This window comes from Mercenaria mercenaria, chromosome 8 (genome assembly GCF_021730395.1).
Source record: "Mercenaria mercenaria strain notata chromosome 8, MADL_Memer_1, whole genome shotgun sequence".
NCBI lineage: Eukaryota > Metazoa > Mollusca > Bivalvia > Venerida > Veneridae > Mercenaria > Mercenaria mercenaria.
The window spans coordinates 269,468-293,981 of record NC_069368.1 but is presented as its reverse complement, the minus strand read 5'-3'; the positions used below and the strand labels follow the sequence as shown (position 1 = coordinate 293,981).

The following is a 24,514-nucleotide window of genomic DNA, read 5'->3' as shown; positions in this document are numbered from 1 at the left end:
CCAAAATCAATAGGGGTCATCTACTCTTCATGACCAATCATCCTATGAAGTTTCAACATTCTTGGTCAAGTGGTTCTCTAGTTATTGATCAGAAATGGTTTTCAATGTTCAGGCCCCTGTGACCTTGACCTTTGATGGAGTGACCCCAAAAACAATAGGGGTCGTCTACTCCAGCAGCCCTACAACCCTATGAAGTTTGAAGGTTCTAGGTCAAATGGTTCTCCAGTTATTGCTCGGAAATGAAGTGTGACGTACGGACGGACGGACGGACGGACAGGGCAAAAATAATATGTCTCCTGGGGGAGACATAATTATCATGGACAGTCCCTTGTGCCCCTCCTAATATTTCAGACACAGGGGAGCAACTAGGTGCAATCATGAACTTTCCACAACAGAGGTTTTTTTCCTTCTATAATAGGGGCCGTTAATAGGCCCCTTCCCCTCAGGAAATTTCTTTTAAATCATGCACTTTTCCCCAAAAATTGACTTTACATCAGGTTTTTTATTCCCCTTTACCCAAATAACGAGCTATATTTTCTCCAAATCACAGGCCTGGGGCCCTTCCCTGTCCTGGTAAAAAAAAAACCTGCACAAGAATGATGAATGGCTTCTTTAAATGAATTAATCTGGGCTTTTTTCTTTTTGTTTTTGCTGGGTTTAACATCACAACACAATTATTAGTGATATGGTGGTTTCCAGTTTCTGATGGTGGAGGAAGACCCCAGGTGCCCCTCCATGCATTATTTCATCACAAGTGGGCACCTGGGTAGAACCACCAACAATCTATAAGAAATAATTTGACAACAGCAAAAACCTTGATGAGTAATCACAATCTATTGGCAATAAATAAGCCCATTTAATTAAAAATTTCAAACAGTAACAAAAGAAGGCCAAAACTTAGCAAAGGCCATTCCTTCATTCTATGTGGTATCTGTTGGTATGAATACAAGAGGACAATGATGGTCCTGAATCGCTCACCTGTCCCCAAGTGACCCAGTTCTGAACTATGACGTCGTTTTCTCTATTATTTGACATAGTGACCTAGTTTTTGAGCTCATATGACCCAGTTTTGAACCTGATTTAGATATCATCAAGATAAAAATTCTGACCAATTTTCATGAAGATCCATTGAAAAATATGGCCTCTAGAGAGGTCACAAGCTTTTTCTATTATTTGACCTACTGACCTAGTTTTTTACCACAGTTGACCCAGTTTCAAACTTGACCTAGATATCATCAAGATGGACATTCAGACCAACTTTATACAGATCCCATGAAAAATATGGCCTCTAGAGAGGTCACAAGGTTTTTCTATTATTTGACCTACCGACCTAGTTTTTGAAGGCACATGACCCAGTTTCGAACTTTGCCTAGATATCATCAAGGTGAACATTCTAACTTCCATGAAGATCCATTGAAAAGTATGGCCTCTAGGGAGGTCACAAGGTTTTTCTATTTTAGACCTACTGACTTAGTTTTTGAAGGCACATGACCCAGTTTCGAACTTGACCTAGATATCGTCAAGATGAACATTCAGACCAACTTTCATACAGATCCCATAAAAAATATGGCCTCTAGAGAGGTCACAAGGTTTTTCTATTATTTGACCTACTGACCTAGTTTTTGATGGCAGGTGACCCAGTTTCGAACTTGATCTAGATATCATCAAGGTGAACATTCTGACTGAATTTCATGAAGATCCATTGAAAAGAATGGCCTCTAGAGAGGTCACAAGGTTTTTCTATTTTTAGACCTACTGACCTAGTTTTTGACCGCAGTTGACCCAATTTTGAACTTGACCTAGATATCATCAAGATGGACATTCAGACTAACTTTCATACAGATCCCATGAAAAATGTGACCTCTAGAGAGGTCACAAGGTTTTTCTATTATTTGACCTACTGACCTAGTTTTTGATGGCACGTGATCCAGTTTCGAACTTGATCTAGATATTATCAAGGTGAACATTCTGACCAACTTTCATACAGATCCCATAAAAAATATGGCCTCTAGAGAGGTCACAAGGTTTTTTTTATTATTTGACCTACTGACCTAGTTTTTGACGGCACATAACCCAGTTTCGAATCTGACCTAGATATCATCAAGGTGAACATTCTGACTAACTTTCATGAAGATCCATTGAAAAGTATGACCTCTAGAGAGGTCACAAGGTTTTCCTATTTTTAGACCTACTCACCTAGTTTTGGACCGCATGTGACCCAATTTCGAACTTGACCTAGATATCAACAAGATGAACATTCTGACCAACTTTCATAAAGATCCTATGAAAAATGTGACCTCTAGAGTGGTCACAAGCAAAAGTTTACGCACAGATGGACGACAGACGCTGCGCGATCACAAAAGCTCACCTTGTCACTTTGTGACATGTGAGCTAATAAAAAATTAATAAATATGATTCAATAAAAATTGTTACTTACTTTAATTTAAATTAATCTACTTAAAATGTCAATGTGATTTCAAACCATGAAAAGATATAACAAGATATAACCAGAACAAAATATATGAATTTGTTTAATGATGGAATTCTTGTAAAGTTATGTGTAACAACAAATCAGACTGATTTTGTTATATAAAGTCTACAAACTTAATTTACTAATAAATTTTATTTTTTCATGTCAGAAAATGATGTGTACTCACCAAGAGTTGTTTTCATTATCTTTGGCAAGTAATAAACATGAGATTCCAGCATCGTGAGCATTGTCAATACTGTAAAAACAACAACAGTAAATTCTGTCAATGATGATTTTCTCCACTTAATAAACACTACAAAACATGTTTAAAATGTTTAAATGAAAATGTAAAAACACAATTTTAAAATACATATTACCCTTACAACTTCATAGTACATACACCTGTTAAAACGTTAAAACAAATAAACAAGTTCTGCCTCAAGAAAGAATCTGTAAAAAATGCCATCCCTTACAGAAGAAAAAGGCCTGCTGCGTACTCTTGCTGTGTACATACAGCGTATATGATGCGTACATGATGTGTACTGAAATCAAGGGCTTTAAATAGTACGCAGGATATACACCTCACATACACCGATAGTACGTTTGTAGTACACTTTTGACATGCAAATGAGCTCTGCCGCGTACTACTTGCGGCGTACATGCTGTGGACTACATAGTACACAGGATGTACGCTGGAGGAATTTAGTATGCGAAAAATAGTACGCAGCATGTACGCGGCACATACACTTTTCACATGCAAATGAGCCTGCGGTGTACTACCCCTGCGGCGTACATGCTGTGTACTCCTGTGGCGTACATGCTGTGTACTCCTGCGGCGTACATTCTGTGTACTCCTGGCCCGAGTCCTGTGGCGTACATGCTGTGTACTCCTGCTGCATACATGCTGTGTACTCTTGTGGCGAAACTGCTGTGATAATGTAAATTCCTTACCCCACCAACTTTCTTATGCAAATGCAGATCATTTGGACAGAAAAAAAACAGAAAAAAGATAAGTGACATGCATCAATAAGTATTTACCCTTACCAAAATAATGTAGATTGATGTTATCAAATAAATTAGTATGCTTTTCTTCATCCACTTTTCAATGAAATAAATCAATTTTTGTAGCATGTAATTTGGTAAACATCTGAAGAAAATGGCGTAACTGCATCAAGGGGAAACAATTTTAATGCAACTAAATATAAGTGTTATAAATTTCGAAGTATCTGCGGTGTACATGCAGTGTACTATTTTCTTGTACAAGTCCCTCCTGCGTACATGCAGTGTACTCCTTAAATTTTCAGAGTCTGTGCTGCGTACTTGAAGTGTACTAGTGACCTCCTGCGTACATGCTGTGTACTCGTCGAAATAGTACGCGGCATGTACGCAGCATGCGGTGTATGTAAAATGTACTCCTCTGGCGTACTACTGTGTTCGCGGCATATACACAGCAAATACGCAGCATGTACGCCACAGAGGCTTGCTTCTGTAAGGGATATCTGATGTATGAAAATTGCAAAGGTTTGTTTGAAAGGTGAAGGTGATATAACAAATAAAATGTAATGAACTTACATATTTACAGCCTCTAAACTATCGTCACCTGTAAATGATGAGTCATAGATGATCAGTCTTTGGTCATACCTATAAATCAAACAGTAAGTGTTTAAAGATACTGGCATCCAGATTACATGACAACAAAAAGAGAAAAAAATTTAAATATAAGGAAGTTACTGCTCTTTTTCTTAAGTAGGCTTTAAAACTTACCTTACTGACAGATTATATGTTATGGAACCACATGAGAATTAGTCATTTTCATTAATCATTTCGCTCTAAATTGAAAAGCACTGGTAACTTGGTACTGGAGGTTAACTGACACAATTATAAAGCCTTATATTTAACTGTTGTTAAGTACAAATTCCTCTGTGGTGTACTGGTCAAGAATGTAGAATGTTGGAAATCTTTTATTGCCAAGGCGACCCCAGTTCCATTCCCAAATTAGACATTTTTTTTACTGATTCATATGTTAGAAACCACATGTGACCCAGTATTGCAGTGGCAATACAGAAGTCCCCTACTGGTGGAAAACTTTGTAAATGTTCATCCCTTGTGGTTGTTGGCAACAGTGTTAGGAATAAAAATGCTTCAAGGTATTTAGGAGCTAAGAAAAAAAACTATTTTTATTTGAATTTCAATAGCTATAATTATCAAAAACTGTGAAAATGTCACAAACCACTGGTATGATTTTGCAAGAATTATATATTTATTGAGTGGCCCTCTATCAAACTCTGCAATCTAGCAGTGAATCACAGGTGGGCATTCTAGAGCCATCATGGACCTATTTTTTACAAGTTTTATGCATGATTTGTTTTATCAAGGTAAAGATAATCAGTAAAAAGATAGTTTGGAAAGAACTTTTCAATGGTAAATCTTATGCAAATGTTATTAGTCATGTGTGGTTGTTTCTAACTGTCTAAAAATGATACTGGCATGACTGTTGTGTTTCTTACATATGACTTCAATGCAGTGAGTATTAGGCCAGCCCTTAGACACCATGTTTTTAGACAAATGAAAATAACTTAAAAGAATTTTTAGCGAGTCTCTCAAAGAACAATACTATGAAATTATTTCGAATTTGGCCAACCAGTTTCAGAGCAGGAGATTTTCAAAGTTTTCAATGCAGCCATATAGAGAACACTAGCCCTGCCCCCTGGAGGCCATGTAGAGAACGCTAGCCCTGCTCCCTGGAGGCCATATAGAGAACGCTAGCTTTGCTCCCTGGAGGCCATACAGAGCATGCTAGCCCTGCTCCCTGGAGGCCATACAGAGAACGCTAGCCCTGCTCCCTGGAGGCCATACAGAGAACACTAGCCCTGCTCCCTGGAGGCCATACAGAGAACGCTAGCCCTGCTCCCTGGAGGCCATACAGAGAACGCTAGCCCTGCTCCCTGGAGGCCATACAGAGAACGCTAGCCCTGCTCCCTGGAGGCCATACAGAGAACGCTAGCCCTGCTCCCCAGAGGTCATGTTTTCTAATGGAGCAGAAAAATTTGAAAGACTTTGGTAGAGGGTCACTAAAGCAACAATGGTATTAAATTATTTTAAAATCAGGTCCGAGGTTTTATAGTAGAAGACTTTGCTTTTCCATACAGTCATGTTGGGAAAACTAGACCACCTCCTGGCAGCCATATTGGGAAAACTTAACCAGCCTCCTGGCAGCTGTGTTGGGAAAACTTAACCAGCCTCCTGGCAGCTGTGTTGGGAAAACTTGACCTGCCTCCAGGTAACCATGTTTCTTAACCTTTAGCCTGGTGGTCGCAAGTGATTTTGCCTTTGCGACCAGTGCAGACCAAGACAAGCATGCACATCGCTTTCAGTCAGTAAATTTTCAGTGAACACCCCTTTGAATAATAAGTGGTACTGTCCAAACTCAATGATGGACCAGTCCATTTTAGAAATTTAGCTGGGTAAAGGTTAATGAAACAAAACAATCTGAAGAAATTTGGTAGAAGGTCATGAAACAAACATTTCTATGATTTTTTTTTCAATATCAGTCAAGCCTTCTGATTGCCATGGCAACCAGGATTCTGCACGGATGACCCAGATTTCAAGAGATATGAAAGGAAACCACCAAACAAATATTCCTTTGAAGTTTAGTTGACAATGACTTATCGGTTTTGAAGGAGATTTTCTTTAAAGAAATTGTAAACAGTCAAACAATGGATGGACGTAGAATAACGGACATCCAACGATTCTAAGAGTATACATCTTAAAATTCATATTTATATCTTACCCTGCTGAATATGTGCGTGTGTCTGTACAGATGAGGCAGCGAACGATGTCTGTATGTTCTTTGGCTATATATAGAATTCTGCTAATGTCAATCACATGACCTGATTCTTTATCTGTAAACACAGAAACAAGAAAATATATTTTAATTTTTCTGTTTATCTATGACCTGTTTCAGGGACAGAATCCTTCTCAACCTTGAAACAGACAGAGAAATTCTTTCTTGATTACAGTCGACAAAATCAGTGAAACTGATAAGTTACGTCTGAAATAAAAATCTCAACAACAATGAGACATACATTTATATACCCTGAAGTTTGTCTGTCTCAAACAGTGACAGAAACAAAGTCAAATCCAACATCCATATATGCTGGTGCTCATCTATCCCAAAAGGCCACAGAAACTGTTATTCCTTTAATGCATATTTTAGACTATCAAGGGCCAGTAGTCTGGTCCTGCAGATTGAAATCTCAAACAAAACCCAAGGTGCATAAACTCACATGCTGAATAATATTCCTATACAGTCTCATGCCTCTAGGTCAAATACTTTTTAAGATATGTGTTAGCTTAATATGCATATTTTACTAATTAAAGGGGCCTTAACTCCCGCTAAGTTAAAACTTCCAAACGGAACACTTGGTGCACACCTTCACAGCTATATAACAATCCTCAAATATTTCATGACTATAGGTCAAATTCTTTTTGAGAAAGGCGTGACACAAATTTTAAGGCCCTTTTTTCCCATATATGCATATTTTTGACTAGGTCAAGGGCCATAACTCTGGACTGGCTAAGTGGAAATCCAAACAAAACATAAATTGCACAACTTCACATGCTTATTAACAACCCTGTATCATTTAATGAATATAGGTCAAAGTCTTCTTGAATGTGACACAAACTTTTAGGCCTTTTAAGTATTTGTGTGATTAATAAAACGGCTATAACTGGTTTGGCTTAGTGAAATTTCAAACAAAATCCCAGGTGCACATCCAGACATCCTGAATAACAATCCTATGTTTATTTACTCTGGATAAAATTCTTTTTTGCAATATGCATGAAACAAAAGTTGGATGGATGGATAGGGCAGATCTAATTATCACTCCACAAATTTATGGACCATTAAAATAGGCTAATAAATTAATTTACCTTATTAAATTTCTATTTACAAAACTGATTAAATCTGGTATATTAATATTATGACTTCAATTCTTCAATGGTTACATACTTTCATCCAGCGCATAAACACGTATACCACCATTGACGCCACAAGCCAGCTGATAACGTCGAAGATTTATTGCCATACAATATACAGGAACACCAATCTGTTAGACAAAATAAAATAACACACACACAATTATTACATACTCATTCTAAAACTCTGTCTTGTTACAATATCAAACATGCTTGCTTGTTCTGCAGAGTTTAGAGTCACACTGACATAGTTATGTCACATGGTGACTTTTCTAGCCTATGATAATGGGGGAGGACTCCTGGTGCCCCCGGCATTGTTTCAGGCATGGAAGAGGACAAAGGTAGAACCACCAACATGCAATAGGCCACCTGGACGACTTCCTCACATAAATAATCTTGTACACCTCACTTTTTTTAACATTTATCAGTGAGGAGAAAATAACTGAAGTCAGCGACCTAAACCACTCAGCCACAGAAGCCCCTATGCGAGGATGCTTCGAGAAGTTTTGTTTATGATACACTTCCATACATAAAATTTTATTTTATTTTGTTGGGTTTAACGTCGCACCGACACAATTTCAGGTCATATGGCGACTTTCCAGCTTTAATGGTGGAGGAAGACCCCAGGTGCCCCTCCGTGCACTATTTCATCACGAGCGGGCACCTGGGTAGAACCACCGACCTTCCGTAAGCCAGCTGGATGGCTTCCTCACGTGAAGAATTCTACTCCATACATAAAAACATGATTTTCATGTTTAATTAAACTACATGTACATGCATGTACAAGAGCTGTCAGTGGACAGCACGCTCGACTATTCTCAGTGTTTGATAGTATAATATAAGCAATGAGTAAAACTTTAACATTACAATAAGCATATTCTAAGTCGAAAAGGGGCCATAATTAAGTCAAAATGCTTGATAGAGTTGCCTCCTCCTTTTTACAGACTGGGGTCATGATGGTAAACAAGTATGCAAAATATGAAAGCAATATCTCAATGGACTTTGAAAATATTTGGGGTGGTACGCAAATGTTAACATTTGTGTGACGCCCACGCTAACGCTCACGCCGATGCCGGGACGAGTAGGACAGATCCCCTATTCTTCGAATAGTCAAGCTAAAAAAGGTATTTAAACCTACATAAAGTCGAAAAGCCAGTGGAAGTTTTGGAAAAAATGAAAATCTTACACCTATCTGAAATAGCGACAGTCATATACCCCAGTCACACATACGGCGCGGATAGCTACGTCTCGCTATGGATAGAAACGTAGTAATCCGTATCGATCCGTACCTGAGCCATACCTTAAAGTAGTAATCCATATCAATCCATACCAATCCGTACGGCTCAGGTACGGATCGATACAGATTACTACGTTTCTATGCGTGGCTAGACGTAGCTATCTGCACCGTATGTGTGACTGGGGTATTATACACTGGCCATTTCTTTGTTTTAATAAGGCTAAGGCAGTGAAAATTGAAATACATGCCCATATCAAAGGGCGTCACACTTAAAATTCCAGCAAAACAAATCTTTAATGAACTGTAAAACTTTGTGTCAATTAGAAAACTTTTAGTATACTTACAGTTATTCTGTCATAGACACCCCCACCAGGTGCCCAGGCTATGATATTTCTATCATTAGCAGACGACAACATCAACTTAGCCTCACTCCTGAAATACAGCAAGATACTTAGAACAGACTACTTCCTTACAAGCATAGTGATTTTTAATCACCTGAATTCTATCTGTTCTATATTTAACTTAAATTACACCAAACATCTAGTATAACAATTTTCTACAACTTTGAGTTTCATTTCATCTATCCTGAAGGCATAAAATTTTATGGAAATTCTAAATAACGTAAAAATGTCTTTCCAATGCTTTTAAGATAACTACATTTAAGGTAGTTGATCCGTAATGAATATTGTTTTTTTCTGTGTGATTATATATTCTTTGTATAGGACTTCAAAGTCTGTCTGGTTGCCCTTACAAGCTACATCAGCAGCCGGAAACTGCTGAAACAGTACGGGGATATTATGTAATGTCACGTAAATTGCTGACTGTCATTACAGGTTCAATTATCTTAATAAGGTTCTAATGTCCCAACGATTTCTTTGTCAGTGTCTTCCATATTAGTATATCCCCAACATTAAGAAAATATGACGAAGAAAATCACAAAATAATTTCAACAAAATGAAGTGATGCTAGCTATGTCATGATTTCATTTATTCTACAGTCACAAGGCAATTTTAAAGTCTCAAAGATACACATAATTGAGCCGTGCCATGGGAAAACCAACATAGTGGGTGTGCGACCAGCATGGATCCAGACCAGCCTGCGCATCCGCGCAGTCTGGTCAGGCTCCATGCTGTTTGCTTTTAAAGCCTATTGGAATTGCAGAAACTGTTAGCGAACAGCATGGAGCCTGACCAGACTGCGCGGATGCGCAGGCTGGTCTGGATCCATGCTGGTCGCAAACCCACTATGTTGGTTTTCTCATGGCGCCGCTCATATTAACATTTTACAATTTACAATTGAGCGAAATACATTATACCAGTAAGGCAAGAAAATATTGACAAAAACAGAACAATTCCTTTATCCTGTCACATCCCAGGATTAAATTTTAATTTGATATTTGATCTTGTATCACTTATATCTCTGTACTCTTTATTGCTAACAGTTGTTGTTCTATAAAAAAAACAACACACACACACAAATTTTATGTGTAATTTTGTGACTTTTTAAAGTGACACAGGTCATCAAATGAATTATATTATGTCTTTCCCCAATCTGATATTGTTGAAATTGTAAGATGTTTACAATATACCTGTCTAAATGTGTAACTAATTTGATAAATGTACAACTATTTGAATTAGGAAAGATACTGCCAAAAATACCTAGTGCGCATTAGAAGATTTGATTAATATATAATTAATTAAATCTTAAGTCAATATTTTAAATCTATGAACATTAGCTGCACAGTCTGCAGGATGTGGAACTGGAAAAAAAATGGTCAGCAAAATATATTAATAAATTCAAGGTTTTCATTAAAACGTTGGGCAAAAACAATTCTCTTGAAGAGGAAAGAAAGTTTTACATGACTTTTTCAGCAAAGTAGGAAGGGGGTCCAGGTCCAGAAAAACTGTTTGAAAATAAAAATTGAGCACAACCAATTTGCAACCTCAATAACTGTGCCTTGTTTACAATCTGAGGACTTTATAATTATGCAGGTTTTATAGTAATGGCAAGTATTCGGAGGTGGTCTTTAGCACTGCTAAATTAACACTGTTTCTAGTTACATGGGAGGAGAAAATAGTGGCTTTTATAACTAGGTTTTATAGTTACTGTAGTGGCATGTATTCGGAGGTGGTTTTTAGATCAAGGTTTGACTGTATATGTGTATATCCCAACCTAAATCTTTAACTGAATGAATTCTTTAATAAAGTTTGTTTATTTCAGTTTTTGAAAGACTTATTGTCTTCTGTTACTATATTAAGACATTGTTTACCACATGCTTTAAATATGTATCAAACATTTCATACGGATACACAAAACTGTTCTCACAGCACCCACTATACCGTGTGAATCATGCAATATTTTGGCACACTATTGGATAACCATTATACAGAGATAAAAATCTTTTATCTATAACTTACAAACACGGCAGAGCCATTTATCAAAATTATTTTATGTGTGTGTATCTCACAACAGATATGGTAAAAATACTTCCAATTCATTAATCATGCTAATAGTAAGATAAAATGTCAACCTCGATTAAATAAAAATCAGCTCTTCAATGAGAAAACAGAATATATACCTTTTATATGAAACTTACTGATGAATTTAAACTATCTGATGCTCACCATATGTTTAAATGGTAATATGGTTGATATAAACATAACCATATCTTCATTTTACACCATGTTATTGTAACTCAGGACACTAAAACTAGTGTCATGATATGATGAAACATAGGCAAATTAATTAAACACAATAAAACTGGTGTAGTATGATATACAAACATATTAAACATTAATCAACATAAATTTTTTGATGAAATTATGTGTGCTTTTACATAATGTACCTTTTGTTCAAGTGAAATAAAATGTTGTTTGTGAAAAATGCAGTATAAACCTCTGACAGCAAATATCTTCCTATAAAGACAGAATCTGATATCTACCTCACTAAAAAGGCTATCTCTCTACAAACGTATATATTTATCTCCCTCCCTACAAGCCTGAAAAGGCTATCTCTCTACAAAAGTACATATTTCTCTCCCTACAAGACAAATATCTATCTCACTGAAAAGACTATCTCTCTACAAAAGTACATATTTCTGTCGCTACAAGACAGATCATCTATCTCACTGAAAAGGCTATCTCTCTACAAAAGTACATATTTCTCTCCCTACAAGACAGATATCTATCTCACTGATAAGGCTAGCTATCTCTCTACAAAAGTACATATTTCTCTCCCTACAAGACATATATCTATCTCACTGAAAAGACTATCTCTCTACAAAAGTACATATTTCTCTCTCTACAAGACAGATATCTATCTCACTGAAAAGGCTATCTCTCTACAAAAGTACATATTTCTCTCTCTACAAGACAGATATCTATCTCACTGAAAAGGCTATCTCTCTATAAAAGTACATATTTATCTCCCTCCCTACAAGACACATATCTATCTCACTGAAACAGCTATCTCGATCTCTACAAAATTACATATTTATCTCCCTACAAGACTGATCTATAAATTTCTTTCTAACCTAACAATTTAAGTAGCAATCCCTCGATTGGAAATCTGTATGAAATTTCAAAGAGGTATTTGTAAATGTTAGAAACAAAGAGTGATTGGAAAGCAACTTACCAATAAAGGAAATCTGTAATCCACCCTTTATGTTCACACACTACAGACAACTGTTTCCCACTTTCAGATTCCCAGGTTTTAATAACTCCATCTGAAATAATTTGCTGTTTATTTATTATCACAAACAAAAAGTTGAAATTTACACAAATTTCCTGTATTCAAAAAACATGTAATACATTCATTCAAAATTAAGAAACCAAATTACCTTAAACCATCTTCAGTTAATTAAAAAAAAAAAAAATTGTTCCATGAAAGACTATAATAATAATCTGTCAAAGGTTGATCAGATGCAGATGGGAATATCCTGCTAGAGGGTAAATGTTTAGGCCATAATGAGGCTCTGAAGAGTGATCACAAAAACAGTTACCCGTGAGCGAGATATTTCCATCTGCATCTACAACCAGTGATAGATTATTTTTCTTGCATACCGTATTTTACAAAATATAGAATAAATAAAGCAAAACAACTTTTTAAGTTTGAATAAAATGATTTAAGTAACAACAGAAGTAGAGTGAAAGTGCACCAAAACTTTAACCTGAAATTCTTGAAATAAAAAGGTGATAATTTATGATATATTGGCATGACAGTTATGACCCTTGTGTCATATGATGTGGGTGATGGCGAGGAATATATTTATTTTAAGCCTGCAGCAAATCCATCACGTAATTACAAAGATAAAGTGCATCAAATCTTTAACCAAGATGTGGACACAGACGTGGATGCCAAGTCAAGTAGGATATCTCTCCATATACTTTGTACAGTTAAGCTAAAAGCTCAGTTGACTTCCAGAACAAGGAAATTCGCCTACTTGTAAAGAATTCCAATATCAAATAGAACAAGCGGAAAACCAAAGGTCACCCAACACAACATAAACGGAACTGTTTCAGGCTCTGTCTGATTGAGCCTATTCATGGACGACAGTGGAAATTCAAGCTACCGTCCATAACCTCTATCCCCGGATTGAGCAGAACTCAACATTTACATATGTTATAGGTACCAGAATATAATTTAGAGACATCCACAGATGTATTCATATGGCGGTGCACATGGAACCTTCAATGATGCACCGAGTGCAATTCCATGAAAAGCAACGTATGGTCCCCAGTGCCTTTTATTACTCCAGCATCAAAGTCCATACAGGCATATGTTCTTTGACCTGTTTGTCTGTCAATCACCCATCTATTCAAACTGTCTTATGTACTGAACACTTCCCACAATTTCTGCCAGATTCAAATGAAACTTAGCATACATCATCATCATAAAGTGGACATATGCATATTGTTAGGCTTTAATGTCTCATCATTTTTCTTCAGTTTAAAGCAGCATGCCTCCAGATCGTTCGAAAACAAATTAAAATATTTTTTTTTTAAATATCTTGAAATAAATGCTATATTTCTTAGGAAGGCTTTAAAATTTAATTACTGACAAACTTTATGTTACGGAAACACATGAGAATTTGCTGGTTTTATTACTTTTTACAATGAAAATTGAAAAGTGTTTGTCACGCTTTTACTCCATGTAAACTGTCTCGATTATAAATATCTATATTTTGAAGTCATTATTCACTACTTCAGCTATAGCGCTATTGGTTACGACGACGGGAAAATGTCCTTATTGCCGCGGCGGTCCGGGGTTTGATTCCCGACGTGGTCAGCTTTTTTTTCTTGATTTAAAACTTCTAAAATATTTTAGAAACAAAAATTCATATTCTTATGTTCATAATAAGACCAAACTTAAATTTGAAAGAAAGATTATTTTTTAGCCAAATCTGAAGGCATGCTGCTTTAATAATGCCCCATTTTTTAATTATATTATATTACAACTATATCTATACCTTGATTACTTATTTCATCCAATTCAATAAAAGTTGGTGTATATGCCCTTACAGAAGCAAGCCTCTGTGGCGTACATGCTGCGTATTTGCTGTGTATATGCCGCGAACACAGTAGTACGCCAGAGGAGTACATTTTACATACACAGCATGCCGCGTACATGCCGCGTACTATTTCGACGAGTACACTTAAAGTACGCAGCACAGACTCTGAAAATTTAAAGAGTACACTGCATGTACGCAGGAGGGACTTGTACAAGAAAATAGTACACTGCATGTACACCGCAGATACTTTGAAATTTGTGCAGCACACTTCATATACGCGGGAAAGACTTGTACAATTTCTTTTGGCATTTATACTCAGTTTTTTTTTTATAAGTTAAAGTCTGAAGTAAACTTCATATACGTGGGAGGGACTTGTTCATTTTCTTTTGGTGTTTATACTTAGAATTTTTTTAGGTAAAAGTCTGAAGTACACTTCATGCAGGAAGGATTTGTACATTTTTTTTTTTTTTTGGAAGTAAGAACTTGATTTCCGAGTAACTTTTATCTTAATAGCATAGAATAGTTCAGATTACCGGTATTCTGAAGAATGAAAATTGCCATTTACTATTTGCAATGTTCATTTGTGAAGCTTACATCTTAGTGATTTCTGAGCTGCACCTTGCATGCAGTGTAAAAATATATTCTTTTTCATTTTGAATTAATCCTGGAGCTTTCTAACTTGGATAATTGAAAAGCCTTATTTGAACTTCGTTGCATTACATTTTGTAATACATGAAATAATTACCAAGATAATGCCTCAACAGCGCCCGAATGAGAAGAATTAATAGCTCTCACTGTTATTTGAATACTCTTAAGCAAAACACCATTCTATCATGTTTTATAAAGGCTTTAATGCTCATTATGTTAACTCATTAAGCCCTCACCAGATTAAAAAGCTGTTCATCGGATTTGCCGCTCGTATATTTTCAGAACGTTTTTGGCTAATTGCGCTCGCCCCATTGGAAAAAATCAATCCAAAATTTTTTGGTGCGCTACTTTTTACGGACGTAAAAGTGTATAAATGCGTATATAATTCCAGTCCTAGATTGTTCTCAGATGGATTTAAATCAAAATAAATACATACTACGCACACATCGTCTATAATAAATCATAACACTTATATTTAGTTGCATTAAAGTTGTTTCCCCTTGATGCAGTTACGCCATTTTCTTCAAATGTTTACCAAATTACATGCTACAAAAAGTGATTTATTTCATTGAAAAGTGGATGAAGAAAAGCATACTAATTTATTTGATAACATCAATCTACATTATTTTGGTAAGGGTAAATACTTATTGATGCATGTCACTTATCTTTTTTCTGTTTTTTTCTGTCCAAATGATCAGCATTTGCATACAAAAGTTGGTGGGGTAAGGAATTTACATTATCACAGCAGTTTCGCCACAAGAGTACACAGCATGTATGCAGCAGGAGTACACAGCATGTACGCCGCAGGACTCGGGCCAGGAGTACACAGCATGTACGCCGCAGGAGTACACAGCATGTACGCCGCAGGAGTACACAGCATGTACGCCACAGGAGTACACAGCATGTACGCCGCAGGGGTAGTACACCGCTGGCTCATTTGCATGTGAAAAGTGTATGTGCCGCGTACATGCTGCGTACTATTTCCCGCATACTAAATTCCTCCAGCGTACATCCTGTGTACTAAGTAGTCCACAGCATGTACGCAGCAAGTAGTACGCGACAGAGCTCATTTGCATGTCAAAAGTGTACTACAAACGTACTATCGGTGTATGTGCGGTGTATATCCTGTGTACTATTTAAAGCCCTTGATTTCAGTACACATCATGTACGCATCATATACGCTTTATGTACACAGCAAGAGTACGCAGCAGGCCTTTTTCTTCTGTAAGGGTGATCAGAATTTAGTCGACATGCTATACTGAAGGAACTTCCATGTTAGATTGTTCTTCCTGAGTTAAGCCCCTTTTTTGGACTTAATATTACAACTACATTAAAAAAAAATTGTACCTTACATATTTAACTCCTACAGATTCCATCCAATTCAGATGAAACTTCAAGGGGGGTATTCGATCTACTCCTTACCACCAAAACAAAATGGCGGCCAAAACTGAAAATGTGAGTTTTTCTTACTTTTTATCTTTTTTAAGGATTTCTAGACCATGACACATGGCTATCAACCTGCTCCACTGTTTTTTCTATCTATCGGTACCTTTAACATTGGAAACAGTGCTGTAGTTTATCTGGAATGCTGGTCATGGGATTTGAATCGATGGAAAATCCTCCAGAAAACACGGGATAAGGAATAGTGCGATTAGCAAAAATGGTCTTTTTTTCCTTATAATTCAAATAATTGTGAGCTATTTTTCTAATTAGAAGAAAAGAATTAATATATATTCCATCATGGTTAGTCTGGAGCCGATTAAAAGTCGTAATTTTAAATTACACAGTTTTTTGTCTGATGGTAACGAACAGTGTACGAAAATAAGAGGATAAGGTGCAGTTCACTTCTTCAAACAATTTTTTACTTCGCTCTTTTCAGAGACAATCAAGTAAAATTCTGTTACAATAATATTTTGGTGATCATTTATAACTATCTCTTGCTAAATGTAGTAAGATTTAAAAGGTATCCTCCTGTCTATCAGACACGTGATGTACTGAAAGCCAAAAGTTTAGCAAGTATTTAATATAGTATCCCTCGCCAACATTTAAGTATTTATAACTTTCTTTTTGGTATACCGCCCAAAGTCATTAATAACAAGCGATTGCCTTACAAAAATGTTGAAATATTATTTTTTTGTCTTAAAAAACCATTAAAAGTTAAACCTACTTAAAATACAATGTGTTTTACTAAAGATAGTGAAAACTCAGCAACACCACTTAACTTGTTTAGGTGTTATGCATTCTTTGTAATTTTGCATTAAGATACATACGTTATGCGACATTTAGGCGCACTAATTCACGATTTTATGGATACAAAGACCAGAAATTATTCGTGGTTGAAGCTATGACTATGTATACGACTTTTCATAATTATGGTTAACTCTTACATTATAAGTTAACGTTGGCTTAGAGTTATTAAGGAATATTACCTCGCAAGTTCGCTAGTAGATTATTGAGCGAACATTTAACTGTAACAAAACATATTTAAAAACATTGACAAAAAGCAAATCGCAAACATAATAAGCTCATAAAATCATAGATATACTCTTACGATGCCATTAACATATACATTTGGAAGAGCAATTTGAATATTTTATGTGTCCTGCTTGTATCTTAAGCTGCACTACAAAAGTAACGTAAGTATCATTGCACATAGGTATGAGAAAAAAAATACATTCAAGTAAGGCTTAATATGTGGCAAATATGTTATTTACCAACATTATGTATCTTATACACCGAATTTAAGAACATTTAATTATCAAGCTTTTCTTGGAAACATTTATGTCAATCAACAATAACACATATTAAACTTGTCAAAACATAAAACATGCAACTTTACAATAATACTTTTTAACAACAAATACTGTGGTTATACCTTTGTAGTAAAACCGTTGACATATAATCAGCATAATCTTATGCACAATATGACTATACAATCTTGGTTACCATCTGATCAGAAATATGCTGATGGTAACGTATGTATCCCAAATTAACGAATAAATTCATTTTCGGGCATCAAAATTCGTGTTCAAGATTGCCATCAAACTGAAGCCGACCATTGTAAGTCAAAAGCACAAATACTTATTTATTCAAATTAATTATTTCTTACGATTGTCAAATTAATTATTCGTATTTTCAAAGGCGGCTTTGATAATCTCGTTCTCTTGTATATTTGTAAGTGGCAGCTCTTATAACAAGTGCTTTTGTCACTGAATCCATGAATCACACAACATTAAGCTGTATATAATGAAATGCACAAAGAAAAAGTACTTATTCTAATATTAAAAATTAAATATAACCACAAGTCACCGTGTCAGAACTTTTCCAAATAATGAAGAAAAAATAATTTTATTTGAGTACAACCACATTCATGAACCAAGCACCAACAAAAACCAACAATTCTACATATAAAATTTCATTCAGAGTTAACAGTTCTATTAAGTCTGTCTTTACTGTAAAGACTTTCAAATATATACAGTCTTGTAAAAAATATTTCAAGATATATCACGGTTGGAACAAAACTTTATGCCCTTTCACTTGCAGAATTTTACATTAACAGTAATTAAAGCTAGCTATTTGACCTTTCAGCTACCAGTTCTACGGCAGCGATTCGTTTTACGGTATCGATTTTAATAGAAACGAAAATAAAGTAATATAAGGTCGCATACATTCTTAGTAAAAACTACAAACACTATCTTTTCGGTTAAGCCTGCGCCCGAACAACCAAAGCTTATTCAACAAAGTAAGAAACAGACTCTCGATACTCCGAAAGAAACACGGTACATTTTCACAGGGAATGTATAATGTCATATTATACATTTCTTGTGAAAAAGTACTTTTTTTTTCGAAGTCTCGAAGTCCGTTTCTCGTTTTGTTTTTCTTATTTTCTCTCCTCCCTTTTCTGTTTGCCAAAGGATTTAATTAGCAGGGAGGTAATAGTTTCACTGTCTGATTCTCTCTTTTTAAAGTAGCGCACTGTCTCAGTGTTCGAAATTCACGGTAGTCCGACAGCCCGTGGCTACCAAATTTCAGCTCGGGCTACCGATTTTCCACAGGTACAAGCCCGACTGGGCTACCGAATTTTCCTCATTTGTTTAAAAAAAACATGCTAATTAAACGAGTACTGCATCGTGATTTTCCAGACTGAGAAACGCTTTTGGAATTATTGGTTTTTGCACTCTTACTTGTTGACAATCAAACACAGTGCCAAAGACGTAACCGCAGCTCTAATTGGCTGAATACAATCACCTCTAGCGTAACGGATAATTTGATTAGCTTTCACACTTCTCGCGAAAATCTCACAAGTACCTGCAGTAGGAGGAGCTTAAATTATGCTATCAGCGTGTGTGTAATGTGTATTCAGCACTCGGTATTACATCTTACAAATTGTCAACAGTCCGAGTTGCAGTAATTGGCGAGTGCTGATCCTAAAAAATCGGGCATAACAGTTTAGATTTCGATTTGGCAAGGAGTGTCATGTCCGATGCTTTTGGACTCTGACGATGATGATCTGGACTGGAGTATTTCGAGTTAAAAGTTTTCAAAAACATGGCAAACATGTACTGTATGTCTTTTTTATTACTTCAAACATGCATAGAGATGTCTGTAAAACAAAATGTTATATGGTGCAAAAATTATGTATTTTAAGGTGTTAAAGTTCGGGCTAGTGAAATTGATGTCGGGCTTGGAAAATTTTTAATCTGGTAGCCCGAACGGGCTATTGGATTCAAATCTGAATTTCGTACACTGCTGTCTTTAGCCTTCTCACATTCTCGATACACCTTTCAGATTTTAGCCCTTGATGTTACAATAATGTTAACCTGATGTACAACCCACCACAAGTCAACAGTGAGTTATTATTACTGATATACGCACACACACTAATAACCTATGTATTGATACATACGTTACCGATCACTGTGCTATGGGTACCACGGGTATGCTGTTTCCATTCATTTTGTATTCAAAAAAAAAGTGTTAAACATGTATCTTTATGATAAAAACACTATGACATACGACCAATTCTGTAAATAAAACCTTTTTAACAAGAAATTAATATTAAAGCATATATTATCAGATTTTAAAAATAGAATTTGCAAGACGTGTTTAAACAAAAATAGTGATAAAAACAAAACTTTAGCGTATTATCTTGGAACCTTGACTTCAAAAAATAAAAGAAGCCTCATGTTGTATAACAAGGACTGTCAGTAATATATCAGGCATGAAAGGATACATACATTACCAATAATTTGTACTGTGTTTATGGCGTACTCAATAATGTACAACAATATAAATTTAATTGAAACAAAAAATATAATTATCATATAATCACAAATAGGTTTTACTTTAAGCTTCCTATTTAAACCGAACATTACCAGCGGAGCCCATTGAACATTTTCAGAAAATGAAAACACGTCTTCAAGGACAAATGTGCGACTTAACCTGTGTGAAATCTGCATCTTACGACGTAGACGATACAAACTGATGACACTGTCAATTAAAACTGAGTGACACTTTCTTGTTTATGTTATTTTAAATAAGATTGGTAACGTTTGTATCGATCACGTGTCATTTTGCCATTTCTTATGCCATTTAAATTAAGAAGGACCTCTGCTTCATAATAGACAAATGATAGATGTATTGAAAATGTATACTGGTTTCGAAGCAGTTTCCGTCGGCTAGTAGTATCCGTCAACGCGTTTTTTTACGTTTCGTGACGTTCTTCACAATGAAGTCGATATTGTTTCCATATCGCTACCCTGCAATCCAGAGCTCTGTGAAATTTCAGCAACAAAGGGTAAAAACTTTCCAAGAAAACTCGAATTGTTCATTCCATAACTGTTTTGTTTACATTCCGCACATGGGGGATTTCACGTGCAACCAATGCGCATGCGCAAAGAATAACTCCGTAATCCCTAATTAAGTTGAAAGTTCCTCCTTTTGGCAGTCGAAACCAGATGATTTACCAAAAATACATAATAAAGTCATTTTTGTGCATCGGTAGAACATCGGCTTCACAAGCATGAGATCGCGAGTTCGAGTCTCAGGTTTTGTTTTTTTTTTACCTCCTATTTTCAACAAGCCTAATTTAACACCTGAACCTTCAAATTTCTTAAAATTGTATTAATTAATTTCACCAGAAAGATTAAAAAAACACGGATGGTGCTTTTCTAGTCGTATTCACTGTAAAAATGTACATAAATATTAAAACAAAAATTGATGACGGAAACTGCTTCTGTAGTCAACCGATTCAGCTCTATTCATTCACCCCTTTTGGAGCCCCTCTGTGTGTTATCACGTGCGCTAGACACTATTGATATTCATGTTTTCGTAAAGCAGAAGAGCTAAGGTGTTCTCTTTGGGAGCATTTTACGGAACTGAAACGTTCAAGAAAAAAGATATTTTAAAAACCTTCATTTTATGACGGAAACTGCTTCGAAACCAGTACACTGTTTTGGCATGAAAAAAACTACTCTTAGTTCAACATGTCATTGAACTGCTGTGATTTTCAGTGTCTTAGAGTAAAGGTAACGTTTGTATCATAGAAAGTGGAATCTTTACATAAGGAAAGTTTAAGTGAAAAATATATCACTACTAAGTATATCTTGTATCAAATGTTATAACATGTAGTTGAAACAAAACTAGAAATAACCTTTAAAGACATAAAAACACTATTCTTTATATGTCAAGCTCATATATTCATAGTAGGATAGATCCATAACCAAAGTATTCCTTCATCGGCGTCATATCTGTTTTATTGTTTAGGAATCGTAATAACACAAACATACATATTATGATGCAGTTATTAATAATTAGGGAACATGTATTCTTTTTATTTACTAAAAAATCCGTCATTAACTATAAAAGCGGTCAAGCGTTGTGAATTTTTCTATAAAACTTGCGCATGGCGCCAGTAACGTATGTATCATTTTAAATTGTCTTTTGTACATTTTTTGGATTATGGATATGATAAATCCAATTGACATTAGGTAACAAGTATAAACACATATTCATTGGAATTATAGTATGTTTAATTTGCTTCCGGAGCCTATTTTTAAACAACCACGATAAGGAACACTCGATTGTTCGTCATTTACGACTTTTAACGATAGGAGGGTTTACACTATGGTTCATCTACAAAATTAGTGTAGCCAGTACAGCCAGGGTCACAATTCAGACCTCTTTAATTATTACATGGTAGAGAAATGTCAATTGGTTATCTCAGAAACGATGAGAGAAAACTGTAAAATCCGTTTGAAAAAATTGCACTGCACCTTATCCTCTAATTTTCGCACACTGTTCCTTACCATCGGACAAAAATTGTGTTTTTTTGAAAATACGAACTGTGATCTGCTTAAAACCAACAGTATTAGATAAGTATGTGGAAATATTCCTTCAAATCAGAAAAATAGCTTACAACCTGCGGTATATTAGGTATAAAGACCATTTTTGCAAGTCGCACTATTCCTTATCCCGTGTTTACCGGAGAATTTTCCATCCATTCGAATTTCATGACCAGCATTCCAGACAAATTAAAGTGCTGTTTTCAAAGTGAAAGGTACCGGTAGATGGAGAAAACAGTGGAGCAGGTTGATAGACATGTGTTATTGTCTAGATATCCTTGAAAAAGCAAAAAAGTAAGAAAAACTCACATTTTCAGTTTTGGCCGCCATTTTTTTTCCATGGTAAGGAGTAGATCGAACTAGAAAATGCTTTTGTAAAAAAGCGCATGTCTCCCCCAATGCAAAGTCCTATAGGCAAGAAGTTAATAGGGGTCAGGAGCGAAAGTCAAAGAGACACTGATGGTTTGCTGCAATAGGGATCATCTACTTGGCATGTCCAGTCATCCCGCTAAATTTCAACACTCTTGGCCTAGTGGTTCTCAAGTCACTGTTCAGGCTCCTGTGACCTTGACCTTTGATCAAGTGACCTCAAAATAAGTAGGGGTCATCTACTCTGCATGTCCAATCATCCTATTAAGTTTCAACATTGTAGGTCAAGTGGTTCTCAAGTTATTTCCAAAAAAATGATTTTACATGAACAGGCCACTGTGACCTTGACCTTTAATAGACTGACCCCAAAATCAATAGGGGTCATCTACTCTGCATGTTCAATCATCCTATGAAGTTTCAACATTCTGGGTCAAGTGGTTCTCAAGTTATTGATATGAACTGGTTATCAATGTTCAGACCTCTGTGACCTTGACCTTTAACGGAGTGACCCCAAAAACATTAGGGGTCATTTACTCTGCATGAACAATCATCCTATGAAGTTTCAACATTCTGGGTCAAGAGGTTCTCAAGTTATTGATTGGAAATGGTTTTCCATGTTCAGGCCCCTGTGGCCTTGACCTTTAACAGAGTCACCCTTAAATCGGTAGGAGTCATCTACTCTGCATGACCAATCATCCTATGAAGTTTCATCATTCTGGGTCAAGTGGTTCTCAAGTTACTGACCGGAAATGGTTTTCAATGTTCAGGCCCCTGTGACCTTGACCTTTCACAGAGTGACCCCAAAATTGTTAGGGGTCATCTACTCTGCATGAGCAATCATCCTATTAAGTTTCAACATTCTGGGTCAAGTGGTTCTCAAGTTACTGACCGGAAATGGTTTTCAATGTTCAGGCCCCTGTGACCTTGACCTTTAATGGAGTGACCCCAAAATCAATAGGGGTCATCTACTTTGCATGTACAATCATCCTATGAAGTTTCAACATTCTGGGTTAAGTGGTTCTCTAGTTATTGATCGGAAATGATTTTCCATGTTCAGGCCCTTGTAACCTTGACCTTTGATGGAGTGACCCAAAATCAATAGGGGTCATCTACTCTTCATTATCAATCATCCTATGAAGTTTTAACATTCTGGGTCAAGTGGTTCTCTAGTAATTGATCGGAAATGGTTTTCAATGTTCAGGCCCCTGTGACCTTGACCTTTGACGGAGTGACCCCAAAATCAATAGGGGTAATCTACTCTTCATGACCAATCATCCTATGAAGTTTCAACATTCTGGGTCAAGTGGTTCTCTAGTTATTGATCGGAAATGGTTTTCAATGTTCAGGCCCCTGTGACCTTGACCTTTGACGGAGTGACCCCAAAATCAATAGGGGTCATCTACTCTTCATGGCCAATCATCCTATGAAGTTTCAACATTCTGGGTCAAGTGGTTCTCTAGTAATTGATCGGAAATGGTTTTCAATGTTCAGGCCCATGTGACCTTGACCTTTGACGGAGTGACCCCAAAATCAATAGGGGTCGTCTACTACAGCAGCCCTACAACCCTATGAAGTTTAAAGGTTCTAGGTCAAATGGTTCTCCAGTTATTGCTCGGAAATGAAGTGTGACGTACGGACGGAAGGACGGACGGACAGACGGACGGACGGACAGGGCAAAAACAATATGTCTCCTGGGGGAGACATAATAACCCCCTTGAAACTTGGTACATATCATAAACATGAAGCAAACATGCACATTTTGTCAGGAATGTCTATTTTTGTTGAGTTATGCGTTTTTACAGTTTGTACTTTGTGTACTAAAGTCCTCTTGTAGTTTCCATCCAATTCAAATGAAACTCAGCATACTTCATCAAAATGAAGTGTACATGTGCATATTTAGGGACTTTCATGTTTGATTGTTTTTCTCAAGTTAGGCCCCTGTTTTGGACTTTATACTATAC

General features: G+C 36.2%; 1 protein-coding gene across 5 annotated transcripts in view; it reads right to left on the bottom strand.

Moving 5' to 3' along the window:
- LOC123523222 (uncharacterized WD repeat-containing protein alr3466-like) overlaps nucleotides 1-24,514 on the bottom strand; it is a 102,230-nt gene that overhangs the window by 31,715 nt on the left and 46,001 nt on the right. For all 5 annotated transcript variants that reach the window (XM_053549229.1, XM_053549224.1, XM_053549226.1 and 2 more), the window contains exons 2-7: nucleotides 12,318-12,408; nucleotides 9,029-9,116; nucleotides 7,482-7,578; nucleotides 6,261-6,372; nucleotides 4,043-4,111; nucleotides 2,658-2,726 (exon numbers count right to left, since the gene is read on the bottom strand). In XM_053549229.1, the coding sequence (XP_053405204.1) occupies nucleotides 2,658-2,726; nucleotides 4,043-4,111; nucleotides 6,261-6,372; nucleotides 7,482-7,578; nucleotides 9,029-9,100 (419 nt within the window). In that variant the 5' untranslated portion in view covers nucleotides 9,101-9,116; nucleotides 12,318-12,408. The remainder of the gene's footprint in view (nucleotides 1-2,657; nucleotides 2,727-4,042; nucleotides 4,112-6,260; nucleotides 6,373-7,481; nucleotides 7,579-9,028; nucleotides 9,117-12,317; nucleotides 12,409-24,514) is intronic.